This window comes from Peromyscus maniculatus, chromosome 8 (genome assembly GCF_049852395.1).
Source record: "Peromyscus maniculatus bairdii isolate BWxNUB_F1_BW_parent chromosome 8, HU_Pman_BW_mat_3.1, whole genome shotgun sequence".
Lineage (NCBI taxonomy): Eukaryota > Metazoa > Chordata > Mammalia > Rodentia > Cricetidae > Peromyscus > Peromyscus maniculatus.
This window is the reverse complement of record NC_134859.1, coordinates 109,729,579-109,747,552: the sequence shown is the minus strand read 5'-3', so window position 1 is coordinate 109,747,552 and position 17,974 is coordinate 109,729,579. Positions and strand designations below refer to the sequence as shown.

At 45.8% G+C, this 17,974-nt stretch overlaps 2 protein-coding genes across 4 annotated transcripts in view; one reads left to right on the top strand and one right to left on the bottom strand.

Moving 5' to 3' along the window:
- Window positions 1–1,103, top strand: part of Qtgal (queuosine-tRNA galactosyltransferase) — a 64,243-nt gene extending 63,140 nt beyond the window's left edge. For 2 of the 3 annotated variants that reach the window (XM_006987621.4, XM_076543970.1), the window contains exon 12: window positions 659–1,103. In XM_006987621.4, coding sequence (XP_006987683.1) covers window positions 659–739 — 81 coding nt within the window. In that variant the 3' untranslated portion in view covers window positions 740–1,103. The remainder of the gene's footprint in view (window positions 1–658) is intronic. The other variant, XM_076543971.1, reaches the window with a different exon arrangement.
- A 5,327-nt stretch (window positions 1,104–6,430) lies between these two features.
- The window catches only part of Tbcd (tubulin folding cofactor D), a 167,564-nt gene continuing 156,020 nt past the window's right edge, over window positions 6,431–17,974 (bottom strand). Inside the window, exons 35-39 of the mRNA XM_006987624.4 lie at window positions 13,378–13,467; window positions 12,669–12,756; window positions 11,924–12,033; window positions 10,343–10,427; window positions 6,431–6,686 (exon numbers count right to left, since the gene is read on the bottom strand). Of these exons, the coding sequence (XP_006987686.1) occupies window positions 6,669–6,686; window positions 10,343–10,427; window positions 11,924–12,033; window positions 12,669–12,756; window positions 13,378–13,467 (391 nt within the window). The 3' untranslated portion in view covers window positions 6,431–6,668. The remainder of the gene's footprint in view (window positions 6,687–10,342; window positions 10,428–11,923; window positions 12,034–12,668; window positions 12,757–13,377; window positions 13,468–17,974) is intronic.

Sequence of the window (17,974 nt, the reverse complement as noted above, 5' to 3'; positions counted from 1 at the left end):
GGCTGGCCTGGAACTCTCTACCTCCCAAGTGTTGGGATTAAAGGCGTGTGCCATCACCGCCCAGCTCACTCAGGTGTTTCTAAGCACTTGTAGCAATGATGGGACAAGGTAGGGTCAGGGTCACAGCTCAGCTCAGAGGCCTCTTGTGGTGGCCCAAAGACAAGAGACTTAAGAGAAACAAAGTGGTCCCTCCCACATCCTGCCAGGTTGCCCCAGACTCCCATCTACCACTAGTTGGGCTGTTCTTTAGCAAGATCATGGCACTTGTTCCCTTTGGGGATTGGGGAATGACAGGTAAGAGGAATCAGAGGGTAGGTACTTGGCAGATCTTGCAGAGATGAGAGGCACAGAGTACACAAAGTTCCCTGAATAGGCAGGAGGAAAGGTGAATCCGCCTGGGCCAACAGTGAGTGCCGTAACTACCTCCAGAGAGGGAAGGGCCACTGCAAAGGGCACCTCTCAGTACTTCACCCTCTTGGTGACCAATACAACTATGTAACAGTAGCACTAGCTGCTGCCCTCACTTCAGGCCCCGCCCCTAATCAGTAGGGGAGCAGAAGTTCATTAAGCAGGCCCAACCCCAGCCCCTGCAGCAATCTTTGCAAGCACCTCAGAAAGCAAGAGGAAGCCTGACTGAGCTGGATCTCTTTCCCCATAGGACCTCACAGGGGGTGAGTTTGAAGACAACCTGAAATCACTGCGCTTGCAGGAAGGCCGGGACTTCGTTCACTTCAGCTGAGGCTGCCGCCAGGTGATCCACATGGAAGCTCTACAGATTCTGAGCCTTGTCTGCTCTACTTCACATGGCAACTGTCAGGTGAAGCGTGATCCTAATTAGTCTTAACAATAAAAACCAGGAGTCAGATATTAAGGGTGAAAGCTGAAAGATCAGAGAAGCAGAGCAGCAGCCATTAGAGAGTTCTTACCTCTATGCATCCTCAGGCCAAATGGGGGTTCCTGTCTCTATGAATCCTCAGACTGAATAGGCGCCAAGATCTGTCTCCACCTGCCTTATATTCCTGTCTCCAACTCCTTAGTGCTGGGATCAAAGGCTTGAGCCTCCCATATGCTGGGATTAAAGGTGTGTGCCACCACTGCCTGGATCTGTTTCTCTTTTAGACTGGTTCAATCTCCTGTAGCCCAGGGTAGCCTTGAACTCCTGATCTTCCTGCTTCCTCCTCCCAAGTGCTGGAATTAAAAGTGTGTGTCACCACTGCCTGGCCTCTATGTTAACCAGTGGCTAGCTCCACACTCTGATCTCCAGGCAAGCTTTATTTGTCAGAAGACAAAATATACATTTCCCCTCTTTTTGTTTAAATCAAAAGTGAAAGTTTTAACTAACATAGAAAAACTATATAAATACAATAACTATATACAAATATATAGGCAATAATTACATTAACAATGTCTAGTCTACTAGCATTTGAGAAGTTCAAAGAAAATACTCTATTAGTTATAATTATAGTTTTTCTTAGTTATAATAGAAAGTAAATTAGATACAAAACTTTAGACTCACCAAGATAGATAATTATTTTCTCTAATTTTGCCAAATGCAAATGGATTAGTGTTACTGTAATTCTTAATAACTGTTTTTGTTGCATATAGTTTTACTATATTAAGGTTAAAACCTTCCTTTTTAATTAGACAAAAAGGGTGAAATGCTGTGGAATAATACTCTTGTACACTGTAAAGATTTGTCATTCAAATTGGTTTAATAAAATGCTGATTGGCCAGTAGCCAGGCAAAAAGTATAGGCTGGGAAACCAAACTGAGAATGCTGGGAAGAGGAAGGGCAGTCAGGAGTCACTAGCCAGATGCAGAGGAAGTATGGTAAAAATGCCACACTGAAAAAAGGTACCAAACCACATGGCTAAACATAGATAGGAAATATGGGTTAACTTAAGTGTAAGAGCTAGTTAGTAGTAAGCCTGAGCTATTGGCAGAGCATTTATAAGTAACATTAAAAGCCTCTGAGTGGTTATTCAAGAACTAGCGGATGGGAGAGAACAGTCTGCTTCCTCCCAACTTCTTCCCTCACGCGCAGTGCATTAGTTTTCACCCTTTCATTTCTGCTACATAACTTGAGGCCTCAATCTTCTAAGCACCACTTTGGGCAAATTTCCCATGTTTAGTAACTTTGACCAACTGTCTGGTGATTTTTTTTTTTTGGTTTTTCGAGACAGGGTTTCTCTGTGTAGCTTTGCGCCTTTCCTGGAACTCACTTGGTAGTCCAGGCTGGCCTCGAACTCACAGAGATTCGCCTGCCTCTGCCTCCCGAGTGCTGGGATTAAAGGCGTGCGCCACCACCGCCCGGCTCTGTCTGGTGATTTTTAAAATACTACTTTTCTTTTTAAAAGCAGGAGTCTGTGTTATCAAAGTTCTGGGTTCTAGGTTCTAGAAATATCTATTAAGCCAAGCTTTTCTTCATCTTTCAAACCATCTGTACTAGTTACCTTTCTCGTTGCTGTGACCAAATACCAAACAAGCAACTTATGGGAGGAGTTTGTGTGTGTGTGTGTGTGTGTGTGTGTGTGTGTGTGTGTGTGTGTGTGTGTGTATCAGCTCATGATTTGAGGGTATGGTCCATCATGGTAGGGAAGGCATGATGGTGGGAGATGTTGTTCCCAGCTGGGACTCTTCACCTTCTCATATCTTAGTGGAGCAGGAAGGAGAGAAGGCCAGAAGCAAGAGCCAGGCTCTAAACCTCAAACCCCATCTTCCAGTGACCCACTTCTTCAAGCTAGGCCCTAATTCCTAAAGGTGCCACCAACTGGGACAAAATGATCAAACTCAGGCCTGTCAGGGACACGTCACATTAAATGATAAAATTCTTAACTCTAATATATCTGATCTCTCTATTTAAGTGACCTTCCCAGATGGTAGGTTGGCCTTTATCTTCTTACGTTACTTCGTTATTTACTAACATAGTGTCTTACTGTGTAGCCCAGGCTGGTCTTGAACTCACCCTCCTATCTCCATCTCCTGCGTGGTGGGCTACAGATGTGTGTCTGGCTTAGACATTATGTTAGTACATTTAGATACATCCAAGGTTTAGAGCTCTGACTTCTTCCTGCTAAGCAGGAACCTTGGGCATCTCCCTCTCCAGCATTGTGCCTTCCCCACTCCCAATACCTTTGTTCTAGGTGTACATTTCTGAACATACATAGCTTGTATTTCAGCCGTTCTAACAGTCTGTGTCCCTCCAAGTTAGTCTTGTCTTTCAATGGGGACTTGAATGCACTCCCATCGTGTCACCAATCTCCTTTTCTTATGTGATAGTTTTCACAGCTTGTCTTCCTCATCGTCATTCCTCAGTGTTAGACCTTTCTCTGTGCTAGAATAGTTAACTCTTACTTGGCAGCCCTTGGTGGGTTAGCAGGCTCACCTGGGTTTTCTACACACCACCCTCAGGTCACAGGACTAAGATCCCTTCCTACCTCACTTGTCCATTTTAAGAAATTTTACATGTATAATACCCTCCCGCCATTTAGCTGCATGCATTTCTCCCCTTGTTTGGTTTCCTAGCTGAAACTATCCTGAGGCCATTTTTCTGCTGCTTAAAGTTCACCCACAAAAAACACTGCTTTTAGCTGGGGATAATAATATGGAGACTCTGGCTGCACTGAGTTACAACAGCTCTTTCTTGAATGGTAGTTACTGTGGTAGTTTGAATGTAATTGGCCCCCCTAAGCTCATAGGAACACTATTAGGAGTTGTGGCCTTGTTGGAGGAGGCTGGATGACACCTTTAATCCAGACCTTGAGGCTGGAGGGCACACTTTTAATTTGGGCCACACCTTCTGGAAGAAGTGTGTCCATGTGGGAAAGGGCTTTGAGGTTTCATATACTCAGGATACTGCCCAGTGAGTCAGTCGACTTCCTGTTGCCTGCAAGATGTAGGACACTCAGCTATTTCTCCAGCACCATGCCTGCCTGCATGCTGCCATGCTCCCTGCCATAATGGACTGAACCTCTGAACTGTAATCGAGCCCCCGCAATTAAATGTTTTCTTTGAGTTGTTGTGGTCCTGGTGTCTCCTCACAACAGCAGTAAAGCCTAACTAAGACATACACTAGTCATATCATTTAGCAAGCTGACAGTCACATTTTTCAGAACAGTGTGGCTCTTACTGTCTTCCTCAACTCCAATTTCGCTGGTGAGCTGGTAGCCGCTGTGCTACCATCTCCTTCTCAACAGTTCTGTAATTCCACCCAGTGCACCTGGCCCCAGCTCACTTCCTCTGTCAAGGACTGGGTGTCTAACCATGAACATTCCTAGTAGTCAGAGGCAGCAGGGATACATAATGGACTTACCAGCTGTCCTCTTGGGTAGCTTCCAGCCTTGCAGGGTTCTGTCTACCTATGTCTTGAGCTGGGGACTCATCCATATGGGACCTTCCACCTTTGCTTCTGCTATTTTCTATCCTAGAACCTCTTCCTAATCTTTTTTTAATTTGTTTTTAAATTTTAATATTGCATGTGAGTATAGTTTCTGCTGAGGCCAAAGGTATTGAATTCCCCCCAAAATGGAGTTACAGGTGGTTGTAAGCCACCCCATATGGGTACTGAGAATGAACTCAAGTTGTTTGTAAGATTACTGTGCTTTCTTAACCACTGAGCCATCTCTCCAGCTTCTCTGACAGTTTCTACCTCTTAACTTTTTTTTTGGGGGGGGGGCTATTTATCTATTTGTAGGATCTTAGGCGTATACTACCACACCCAGTTTATATGGTGATGGATCATCAACCCAGGGTTTCTTTATGTTTTTGTTGGGCAGGGTTTTTCTATGTAGTCCTGGAACTCACTATGCAGACCAGACTGGCATCAGAGATCTGCCTGCCTCTAGTGGAATTAAAGGTGTGCACAACACTCCTGGCTACCCAGAGTTTCTTGCATGCAACATCCCCAGTCCTGTTACTTTCCCTTTGGAAACTGTTCTTTTATATTGGTTCTAGAATTGTGGGCAGTGACTTGGTTCTACTGTCTTGTTGATAGGCTTCTCTCCCTGTTTGTGGACATCAATTTCATCCTTAGAGAGTGTATCTTCCTGTCACAGCATTTGCTTGTTAGCGTCAGTTTACCTAGGCTTTTAACATAGGAGTTCTGGGGGCGCACTGGATGTTTCCTCTTCACCCAATGCAGTAAAAAAGCCAGAGCACCTTCCTGTGAGGACAGTTTTTCCATCTATCAGTGCTGAGGGCACAGCTCTTGTAGGGTCCCAGTTTTATTATCTACTCCACGCTTCTACCCAAACCTCATTACTAGACCTAGGAACATGGCCTTGGGCACAGTGCCCTTAGCTGCTTTCTTCCTGCTCCTCAGCTCACAGGGTTCACAGCAGGCCAGGTATGCACTCCTCTGTGAGCACATACACCTAACTGGCCTCCTGCCTAAGCATGCCCCTTTACACACACACATACACACACAAGTTGCTATTTGCTGAGCCTGTCCTCCTAGCACCCAGCATTGCTAACCTGATGGACTGTCCTGGCCACCCCAGCTGTCATGCTGCCTTAAGTGAGGGCTCCCTCTAAGTAATTCGTGGAAACCCCTCCAGGCACCCAGTGGGAACAGTTGTCTGTGGATGGGATCTGCATGCAGAGGTGGCTGGCCAGGACAAAATCCTTTACTTCGATCATTAAATCTCAAGAATGTCATCAAGATATGACAGCGAAGCCTATCTCATCAGGTTATCTCAGCTAGGCTTTCTTCTGCTCATGAACAGGAAATTCTAAGTCTAGGAGAGATGTATGCAAGGCTGGAATGAAGTATGAGCCAGGCCTCAGGTGGAGGTCCCTGGCACCAGGTCAGCACAACAAACCTCCTGCAGACCCAGGCCTAGAAAGTGACTCTCAGTAAAGGGAGCAGCCTATGTGTTATTAAGTCCAGCTCCATGAGATGCAGGCTGTTAAATGAGTGAACACAGACTACTACAGGCCTTGGCTTGTGGGCCTGGCCACTTCACCTTTGTAAGAGCAGTTATCAGTTCTGTCCCAGCTATGTGTTCAGCCTCAACTCTGTAGAGATGAGAGGCACCCCTTTCGTCTGGGGCTGAAGCTTAATGAGCAATGCCAGCAGTCCTTGCCAGGCCTGGGATACAGAGAGTTCGAACAGGCAGGCACAGGGCTACCACAGCAGGACAGGTAGGCATGCAGGCCCTGGGACAGGAAGTGCAGAGGATCCAGGCCTCAGGCTGGATTCTGATGATCTCTTGCTCAGACCTTTGTAGTGTGGCTGGTGATTTGACTGGCTTAGCATGTGGGAGGGGAGCTGCCTGCCACTGCATTTGCCCAGCACTTCACATTCTCTACCAGAGTGTGAGACACCCGTCATGCTACACAAATCACTCTGTGCCTAAAACACAGCAAAGCACTGGGAGTGGAGCCCATGGTGGATCTTCACGTAAGTCCCAGAAATAGACAGAGGCTGGGCTGTATGGTACATGATTTAATAGAAAGCACATCGCGTTAGAACAGCAAGAGTACGGACAGTCCAGGCCACCAGAGCACAGCATGCATGAAGAGTTACTGCTCTCTGTGGATGGCTTCCCAATCCATCTAGCAGCATGTGCCACCTTTCTCAGAAGTCTGTGGCACCAAGTTTCCATGATGGTAAAGCTTGTTGTAGAGCCTGAGGGCAGGACATCCCAGCTAGGTAGGCAATGAATGGCTCAGCTTCCAGGAGCAGGCTGTAAAGACACATAGCAATGTCAGGCTGATCCCCACCCCACCCTCTCTGATGTATGGCTAAAGACTGCCATGTCCTAGGACCCTGGCAGGTTGAAGTGTGTAGTGATAGCTCTGGTGGCCTCATGAGAGTAGGCTGCTAAACTGTTTACATTCTGAAAACATATGTTCAAAGTTTTCCTAACAATGTAAAGGGCATAGCTGAAAACTCAAGTTCACTCTCCACATAGGAGACTGAGACTACACTGGCTCCATCTGTTGCCACCACTCCTAAAGCCATTCAAGCAACCAGGCCACTGCCTGTGTGTCTTATGATGGCTCCTGCAAGGGGGAGGCCCTGGGAGCACTTGGGCACCCAGACCCAGTATAGCACACACAGGAGAGAAAAAGAACAAAATCTTCCCTAACATGACAGGGAGTGACAGGAGCTCAGAGTTTAAAGCTAGATCATCAAAGCAAAGAAAACTGAGGAAAAACAGGAGCTGACCATCAAGACCATATCAGCTAAATACCACAGCCCCAGGGTTAGGACAGGCCAGTTTCAGACAGGGCTCTGCAGCTAGAGGTCAAGGCCAGGGATAAGGCAATGTGTCAAGAAAGAGTGCTGGCCCCAGGGTAACCAGGGACAGAAGAACAGAACAGTGACACAAGTTAACAGGATAGGAAATGAAATCCAGATAAGGGAAAAAGAAACATTAAACAGGAAGGTCAAACAGGAAACAAAGATATGAATGTAAACTTTTCAGTAATTATACAGTAAACATGAATGCATGAAACACTAATTTAATAAAGATTTTTAAATGATGGTAAGGCATAATCTTGACTATACTGTTCATAGACATTGAAAGTATGACAGGAAACATGCTAACCTGATGTCACCACACTCACAGTGGGCAAAGGAGATGTCAAGAGTAGAAATACCTAGTAACCCAGCTTCAAAATGCATCCCCCAAAGGTCAAACATAATTAAAGGACATTTGAGACAAATGTAAAACACTACTTTCTCAGTAACTGATGCAGTAAAGTGACTTAAAAATATGTACTAATGCTTTTGGGCTGGTGTGGCATCATTAACACCGTGACTTAGCTCATGCACAGGGCAGCAGAGTCTGTCTGAGGTCTCACTCTACTCTATACAGAAAAAGTTGCACAACTGAAAAAAGTCTTTTTTCAGAATTTCAGAGAACTCAGATCTCCATCCTGAAACTGGAGATACAACATATGAGACACACAGCCTAGCAAAACCCACCAAAAGGCCCATGTGTACCTGCATCAGCTGAGAATACCAGCCATGGGGACCTGCAAGGTTCACCTCATGAGATCTGAAAAACATTCACTCAGACCCAGCAAGGTGGGAAAGAATCACCTGTCAGGCACACCAGAACCATGTCTTCTAGGGAAGGATGCAGGTCAGATGAACTATGCTAACAGTACTAGGAAGGCTATAGGTCAGGCCAAGCCCAAGGTTGGAGACCTGCTGGCTGATTGGAATGTTCCTCTGTCCCTGACTCACCTGGGACTTCAGCATGAGGCTGGGCTTCTGAAGGGCTTAGGTTCTATTAGGGCAGGGAGCCCAAGGTCAAGAGTGAAAACAAATATAGAAACCCTGAGGCCTATATCACAGTCAACATCCAACAGCAGCTTCCAGCCAGAAAAGCAAGTCCATATACTGTTGTCCATTAATCAGCATGACTAGTTCTTAGGAAAGACACACACATACATACACACGCACGCACGCACGCGCGCGCACACGCGCGCGCCAAGAAAAGCATGACTCAAAGACAGAAGAGGTGCCCCAACAGCCCCTGACATAGAGATGGGGATTATCCAGCTAAGAATTAAAGACATTCCAGGAAGGTGAGCTGTGGAGAGCAGATAGGAGCTAGTAGGTGGAGGTAGTGGTTTGAATGAGAAAGGCCCCATAGGCTCATGTTTGAAAACTCCTTCCCCAGTTGGTAGAACTATTTGGGAAGGATTTGGAAGTATGGCCTTCTTGGAGGAGGTGGGCTTTTGAGGTTTCAAATGACTCCATTTCCAGTATATTCTGCTTCCTGTTTACAAATCAAGATATGAGCTCTGAGCTGTCCCTACTGCGGTGTCTCTGCTCTGCCATTATGACTGAAGCCATAAACCCAGTGAAATGCTTTCTTTTGTAAGTTGTCTTTGTCATGGTGTTTTGTCACAGCAACACAGCAGGGGTACTGGGGGGCGGGGGTCAGAAGGAAGTGAGAAGAACACACTAAGAGTCATTAAGCTGGCATGTGAACAGGTCAGGAACTTTCTAAGCAGAGATGAAATTGGAACAACATGAGCTGTTCCAAGAACTGGGGACCAGTCACACAGACAGCATCTCCATCTGTAGGACTGGGTGACCTTCCAGGGCACATAAGCCTGAGGCCTAGTGTCAATCAGGGACCTCAGCTCCCTCTAGCCCCAACATTGCCCCAGGCCAACCTGGCTGGCCAGTATATAAACTAGTTCTGAGAGTTTAACCAAACTCACAAGGGTCAAGAAGAGTGAAGACAATCTTGGACAGAATAAAACTGGAGGACAGACATGGTGGGCACCCTGAGGGGTTGTGAAGTCCACACCTCTTCCATCATATAGTTTGTACTAGCTCACAGATGGATAGCATGACCCTTGTGCATGAAAGGGATTCCTAAGTGTCCTACTTATACAGTCACTTGACAGAAGTGGAGACAGGACACCGAATCATCCACTGTAGAGTGAAGCTGGCTGATACAAACAGCATAAAATGATCTTCCCTTTACACCACAGCTGGTCAGTCCCAAGTGAACTAAATTTCTGTGTGAAGAGGCAGTACATACAGCTTTTAGAAACAGTAGGCTTCCCACCTGCGTACATGTGTTAGCTAGTTTTATGGAAGCTTGACACAAGCTAGAGTCATTTGGGAAGAGGAACTCTCAATTGAGAAATATCTTTATAAGCTTGTGCTGTAGGCAAGCCCATAGGGCATTTTCTTAATTAGTGATCAATGTGGGAGAGCCCAGCTCAGTGTGGGTGGTGCCACACTTGGCTGGTGGTCCTGGGTGCAAAGACACTGAATAATCTCAAAGTAGACCACAATATAAAAGGGAGAAAAGCAGTAAGCTGGAGCATGTTTATCTAGGATGAAAACTTCAATATGTAGAATTTTTAAAGTCCCTACAGACAGACTGACCCACAGAACACAGGAGGAGAGCCCAAGGGCACAACTTCCATGACAACCTCAGCACAAGGGGCCTCAGAAACAGTAAATACAGCAAGGCCAAGATAGGCGAAGAGGATAAGCACGGGCAGTGAAGAGGACGGAGGCCCCAGTGGGGCAGGAATCCAGGGAGAGATGAAGCCTAATGAGACAGGCAAGTGTCCTCAGAGGAACAGAGCCCCCAATAGGATATCTATCCAGGCAGGGAGTGATGAGAGAGCTAAAGCCTCCTTCCCACACAGTGGAGGCTTTCCTAGAAGGTAGAACTGAGACAACAGTTCACTATGAAGACAGAACTCGCCCACCCTGGCAGCATAAGCAGCCCTTCCAGCTGGCCTGGAGAAAGTCATGGCAGTGATGACTGATTGTGGGACCCAGTTTACTTTAGACCAGAGCTCAGAACAATGGACAACACAGGAGCCATGGGTCCTAGAATACTAAGAGCATTACCTTTGGAACCAGCTGGGGTCTGGGCACACCAAGGAGGTCACATAGGTGATTCCGCTGACCTCTTACAACTGGAAGCTCTGCATCCCTAAGAAGGAAAGCATTTGAGTCCCCTATGCCAACATGGTTCGGCTCCCCACACCCCATGAGACCTGATGGTACTGGGGCAAAAGTCCCTATGCTCCAGAGTAGACAAGGGCCTTACCCCGTTCTAGGAACCTACAGAAGAGAGGATAACTCAGGCTAAGAGGGCTTATGAAGCTTTATTAGAACTCAGCTGTTGTTGGCTTTCATTGGAACAGAAAAGCAAGAAGCATGTTTTGTATGTAAAGAAGTTAGTAAACAGTCCTCTATAAATCAGGTGTCACGTTTTTGCAAAAGAGCAGAGATCCCAACACCCATGTAGGGCAGCTCACAACCACCTGTAACCCCAGCTCCAGGGGTATTTGGACACCCTTTTCTGGCCTTGGTAGGCAACTGCACTCACATGCACATACAAGCCCTGACATATGCATATACATTATTAAAGATAAAAATAAATCCTAAAATATAAACAAAAAAGTTCCTCTTCCCTCCCTGCTATCCTTACTCAAAATGAGCATTTTAGAAAGTTGGAAGCAATGTCCACTCTCCTGAGGTTTGACCAGTCTCCTGAGAAGGTACTGAGCTGAGTTTCTACTGACAGCAAAGATCTTGAAATACATTCTAGCCTTTCAGGCCTCCACAGCTCTCATCTAGGCAGGAAGGCCACATCCTAGCATGAGCTCCTAGGGAGATCGCTGTTCTGAGGGGCGTGCATAAATACACTACAAACCCTTACTTGCCACCCCAACAGGCCTGCCAGCATTTGAGTCAGCAATACCCCTCTCCATCAGTCGGAGGGGACAGTGTCCACAGTCAGTAGCAGTAACTTGGGCTACCTGGCCCAAATAGTGCCTCCCAAATAGTACATCTAGAACAGGGGACAAGTCAGCTTAAAATGCACCTGTGCACAGGTGATGGTTTTGTGTGTGTGTGTGTGTGTTTGGCAGTACATACCTGTACATATGAGCAGCTGTATGTATGTGATTATGTATACAAACATGCACATAATTGTGTGCAAGGCCATATTTGTGTACAGTGCCTGGATCACAGGTCTTAAGAGTTCTTGCTGTTGTGACTAACTGCTTCCAGGCTCAGCCTATATAGCACCTGTGCATCACACCCACAGGCTGTACACCCCACCACCACTTCTTGACTTTGAAGACAAGTCTCTAGGCCATTAAAACAGAGGAAAGACCACATGGCCCTTGCAGTAGCAAAATAAAAGTAGCTAGCTGACATCCACTTGGTGGCATCCTGATGGCCCTATATTCCAGTTACTGAAAAACACCAGCTTCTGAACCACTCTACCCATCTTGCTCACAAGAGGAGAAAAGCAAATGCACATTAAACATTTTCCCACCTGAAGCTCCCAGGATGTGTCCTCAACCCTTTGTGAAGCTGAGAGGTGGCCCTGAACTGTTGAGAAACGTCTCCCCTCTTTCCATCAGAAGCTATGAGGACAGGAGAAAGTGGCACCAGGCTTGGGCAGCCCCTACTTACCAGGCTGTGTCACTGAGCACAGACATGACCTCATCAAGCACATCGGTATCTACCAAGTCACTATAGGTAAGCACCATCTCGTACACCTGGCTTGCTGTAGTCTTCCGGATCTGGGACAAGAACAGCAGGTCAACAGGAGGAAAACCCACAACCACCTAGGGATCCCAAGGGATTTTACGAAAGTCCATAAAAGGAGGGAAATGAACTTGGTCATAGCCCAGACTTCTGCCATCAGACATGCAGCAGAGGGGAAAAACTGCAGCCTTTGTTAGAAGGTGCAGTAGGGACTCCTACCTGGGAATCTGTCTCTCTTGCTATCTTTTCTGGTTATGTCCTGTGACAAACTGCTTCATATGAGATCTGATCTATGCCTGGTAATGTGCATTTCTGACAAAGAGGCTGAGCTGTGGGTCATCCCACTCTACCTCAAAAATCCACTGTCCTTTGTAGAAGTTTCCTCCTGACTTTTTAGGGGGGAAAATGTCACTTTGGAATACTCAAAGAGTTCTTGGTAAGAAAGGGAAATCCTAACCCTGGGCTGTTACCCTCAGCAATACTTCCTCATGTTCACCCTGCCCAGTACCAGCACCCACATTCCTTTCAAATAAACCTCAGGGCTGCCCACACCTGAAAACTATCTCCACAGGCACACCATCTCACCCTGTGTTTACTTCTAAACCTACTTCAAAGTTATGCCAACATACACTCATCTTTAAAGGCCACACATAAGCGCAGACACACTCACCACAGGGAAAGGGTGGCCAAGGAGGAGGAACAGTTGCAGAAGAACTTTCTTTCTCACATCACCATTGAACTGCACCATCCCACAGAGCCTGCAGAAGACACATTACATGCAGCTGTGCCACATTCAAGTTAACCAAATACCCAAGACACATGGGAGACCTAAAAAGTACACAGCATAAACCTTGAGACATACGTTAATATGTGTATATACCTACGTACACACCTGTGTGTTGTGCACTAGTGTGCTCTCGTGATATACAGTCATGTATACAAGTATGCATTGTATACTAACATGCTCCCATTTGCTTACATATACATGAGACCTTTGTACTAACATGTGCCTGTGTGTCCAGATTCCTGCATTCCCATGTGTGCATGTTTGTATACCTTATGTGATTGCCTACACATGACCAGTTTTCTGTGCCAGCATATACTTGCCCATGTGGCCAGAGCCCTGCACTAGCATAGGTGTATTCACATTCCTTGAGCATGTACAGTAAGGTGCCAGAGTAAGTGACAGATGTGAGGGATGTAGCTTTCCTGTTCAGATTGATCCTCCTCCCAAATGCCACTACTAACAGTCTGACCTTTCCTAAATGAACACTAAAACATTCCATTTTAAACAGCTTTGTGATTAAAACTACATTTCCCACCAGGAACCACCAAGTCCCTCCTATTTTTGTCTCCATCCAGGAGCACTTAAAACTTACACTGCAATGCTCGACCGAAGTTTCTGGATGTCTTTTGACTTCCTGATTTCTTCTTTACAAAGTGTGAGCAACTTCACACAAAAGGGGTGGCTTAAAGGAGAAAACATTATTGTAAGTAGATCTTTTACAGAAATGCAGAGCACTATGATCATGCTGTAATGGTGTCCAGTGGTGCTGTTGGTACCAAGTAACCTGAAGGTCAGCTTGCTCAAAAGATACTGGGCCATATGGCATCAACCACTCTCTTCGGTTCCCAACATGCACAGCAGAGAACAGATGTCCTATCTCATTACCCATAAGATATTCCATAACCCACATCACCCATGAAATTTGACACTTGGGCAGGCCCTGGCACAGTTATGGCATGACCATATCCAAGTGACCCTCCCCAACAGAAAAGACCCTACCAGCAAGTGCTACTTTATGGAAAGATGCCATGTCAAGGGTCTTGGTTACAGAGGAGGTCAATGAGTCCTAGTCATCCCCAATGACCTTAATACTGGGCTACTATACCAGGATAATCCATGACAGTTAACTCCCAGGTCAACTCTGGTGTGAAGAGGATGTTGCTATACCCTGGGACTTTAATCCAGGACACACGGATCTCAATCTTTCTCTGTCCAGCTCCCTAAAGTGCTTGTTGGGTACAGAATGACTGTCATATTGCTGAGGGCTATGGTTATTGTTGTTCCCAGCTTGCATAAGGACTCTGTACACATCCTTAGCTGGGCTTCCTACAGGACTCATGCACAGTTCTGTTGCTCCTCTAGACTTAGAGGTCACACACACCATAGACACTCTATGATCCCAATGGTCCCAATTCAGGTCTACATTGAACTCTGTGATCTCTAGCAACCCTGTTGGTTCACACACCAGAATTCCTGGAAGACTCCCATGATTAGGGTCTAATGAACATCTCAGTTCTGCCTGTCTGAGTGGGGTGACATGGCTTCCTGGATACCTGCTAGTCTAAAGAGTTCTGCTTTGAAAAGAGACACACAGGTCAAAATGTTTTCAGCGTCTATGACTCCCTCACTCTTACATTTGTTGGCATCATGCCCATGGATCAGCCACTGTCCAGCTCTCCGGCCTGACCTGATCAATAGCCAATTACTACTCAGATCCCAACATATATTCTCAACAATGACACCAACCTGATTCCCATATGCTGCCCATCTCCAGGGAAGTAAGCCTAGATTCAGAGTGTTTGGGATCAGGGGTATACCAGCACTGAGAAGGCACTCCCAAAAGAGGCAGAGGCATGGACCTACCTCCCACCCCTCCTGGTGTGGCTGCAGCCATCTCTAGATGGTCAAAAAAATCCACAGTGCCTGGAAAAGGCTAACTCAAGTCCCGGTTGCTGAACACTATCTACCCTTGCCTATTTCTCCCTCAAATCCGAGCCATTCTCTAAACTTAACATTGGCAAGTGGGCAATAAGACACAGAACCCTGTGCTCCAGAATGGACACACTTAGAGTCATAACCACAACAAGAGTACCGCATAGAGTGGTGAAGGATGTGTGACACAGCAGGTAAGGAAACACCGAAAATATAGAAATTATCCCCTGAAAATGTGTAAAAAAACAAACAACAATCCCATACGTGAACTTAAAGGTCGTTTAAAAATATCCAAAGGGAATCAGTCTGTAGGAAGGAAATGATGAAGAGACAGAGTGATTTTTAAAAATCCTAGCAAGGAGAATATCTGAGGAGGGGGATACAGTTGCTCGGAAGACATACAGGAGGCAGCAGAAGCAAGTGAAATGTCTTTTGGTTGTGAGACTTATCATTTTGCAGTAACTCTTTTAAATGCTGAGATAAGCTGCTTAGAATTCTAGGTCTTCTGATGAACCCAACAAATACCATCACCAGCTGACCTCACAGTGGGGCTGTTCTCCAGATGAGGGAGAGGATGTGTGTCTGCAAGATGCAGCAATGAGACAAAGTAGCAAAAATGTAGGTAATTAAAAATAACAGACCCCAGACAAATGGCTAACTGGGGTGCCTATTTAACATTATTGAAGTGGACCTACTTGGCTACCAGGTTCTCCCAGCACCCCTCAGTCCTTACCGGCTACAGGGTATGGCTGGTATACCCCACCCCTTACCCTAAACTTCTCTAGCCCAGGGTCTGGGCTGCCCTTTCCCTCAGTTGCCTGTCCCTATATAACCCAGCCATTTTAGCTACACCGGCCCTTTTTTATCCTTCTACCCTTTACCCTCCTGGCCCTTTGGTCCCCTGGCTTTTCCCTCTCCTCTCACATGGCCGGCTCAGGGTCCTATTCATTCTGGACTCTCCCAGATGCCCCAGCCTCTGGCTATGCTCTCCCTTTTATTTACAAAAAACCTCGTCCTCCACCATACCTAGGAGCAGTCATGTCCTCCTTTTATTTCTTTTTTTCATTCAAGCATTAACTGTGCAAAAACACAGTGAATGGAAATAGTACTAAGAACTCTCATAGAGCACAGAAAAGAAAGCCCCAAACAAATGGAGAAAATGGAATGAGGGGAAATGATTGTGCTAATCAGAGAAAGGAGAAACATGGAACAGGAAACTACTTGAATGAAAAAAACTAGTAAGATTACATGGAATAGATTTTATGGGCCCAGTTAAAAGATCAGATCACCAGACTGAATTTTCATAAAACTACATATACTGTTAGCAACTGACAAAAAAACAAATATATAAAAATAATGAAAACAAAAACTACAATCCAAAGCAAAAAAACAAAACAAGCCAAAGTACTGTGTAAACAAAAGCACCTCCCAAAACAGAGTCCATTCGATGAGGGTCAGCCCTGCATTTGTGTGTACCAAAATCTCAACTTCAAAATCCATGAAGCAAAAACTAACAAAAGTATAGACAAATAGAAACGTCTACATCATACTTTTCTACTATCTTATTTTGAAATTATTAAGCCAGGAAAATATATGTCAAATCCTTAGAACATTTCCCAAGACAAAGCCAGTAATGTGGGAAGAGCATCCTAACCAGGCTATGCACTATTCAGCAGTGGGTTTTAGAAAATCAGTGCTGCATACTGGCAAAAGGAAGTCCTGTGGTGTCAGATTAAAAGCCATCCGGGCATCAAGCAGACGCAGGTCTACCTCCTTGCCAAACAGCTAAAACCCTGCTGTGGGACGGTCTGTATGTCAAATTGCTCTCATTGGTCAATAAATAAAACACTGGTTGGCCAGTGGCCAGGCAGGAAGTAGGTGGGACAAGGAGAGAGGAGAATTCTGGGAAGTGGAAGGCTGATGCAGAGAGACACTGCAGCCGCCGCCATGACCAGCAGCATGTGAAGACGCTGGTAAGCCACCAGCCACGTGGCAAGGTATAGATTTATGGAAATGGTTAATTTAAGATAAAAGAACAGTTAGCAAGAAGCCTGCCATGGCCATACAGTTTGTAAGCAATATAAGTCTCTGTGTTTACTTGGTTGGGTCTGAGTGGCTGTGGGACTGGCGGGTGACAAAGATTTGTCCTGACTGTGGGCAAAGCAGGAAAACTCTAGCAACAAAACCCAAAGATACTAGAAACTTGAAGCAAAACAAGCTGGTCTCCTGCAGCAGCCCCGGGCATACATTATGCGGGACCTCAGGGCAGAGCACCAATACAAAGGAGCTTCTAGCCTCCAGGGTTCACCTGAATGCTGGTCAGAAGCAGTACAAGAACACTGCCCAAGGCCAGGGGCGGGGGAGAAAAAATTACAGGAAAATGGCACAGATCCTCTCAGTGGGGCAGAAAATAGAAAGTAAATGGTAGTGAGCAAAGACTCAGAAGGGGAAGAAAATCAACTGAGACCCAGCTGGTTTGAATCCACCACCAGTTGGTTTAAAAGGAAAATCCAAAACCACCAGGCAGTTTCTAAGTAACTTATCTTTGGTGCAACAGATACTCAGAAATCTTCATGAAATAAAAAGCTGTCCAAATCAACAAAAGAGAATTCAGTCAAGACCGTGAGGCAAAAATGAGCAAGATGGACTCATTCAGAAGCCAACCTGGCACCTATGTGGTTCCAGGGCTTAAAGAGAGACATCACGCAGCTGGACTGTCTGCTCCTCTAGGCAGGAGGCCAAGGAACCACAAACCACACACAGTAGGAAGCAACTAATTCATTCACTGTGTCCCATAGCCTCTGTCCAACTGTGATGGGCACAGGCACACTTCTGGGCCCCATAACACAGACCACATAATATTCTTTTTCCATCTAGCCTTTATAACTCAGGCTCCATCAACTTCCAGACCTCTCTGCCTACCAACCATAGTAAGTGGACTACCTCAATTGTCCAAATCTACCTTCCTACCTGGATAGCAGGGTCCTACTTCACCCCATCTCGATGCCTGCCGCCTGAATTTGCAATTTGTCATCTTCTGGGTTCTAAGATCCTAATCCAAATGTTCTTTCTTTAAAATAACAGCTACCCAGATCTGGTAGCCATAGATTTGTGATCCTAGCACTTGGAATGCTAAGGGGGCAGGATCATGAGTTTGAAGATAACCTTAGCAACACAGCAAGATACCAAAACAATAAATAAATACAAATTCTTGAAATTTGGGTGACTAGGTTTTCATCAGACAGGGAGCAGTGAAC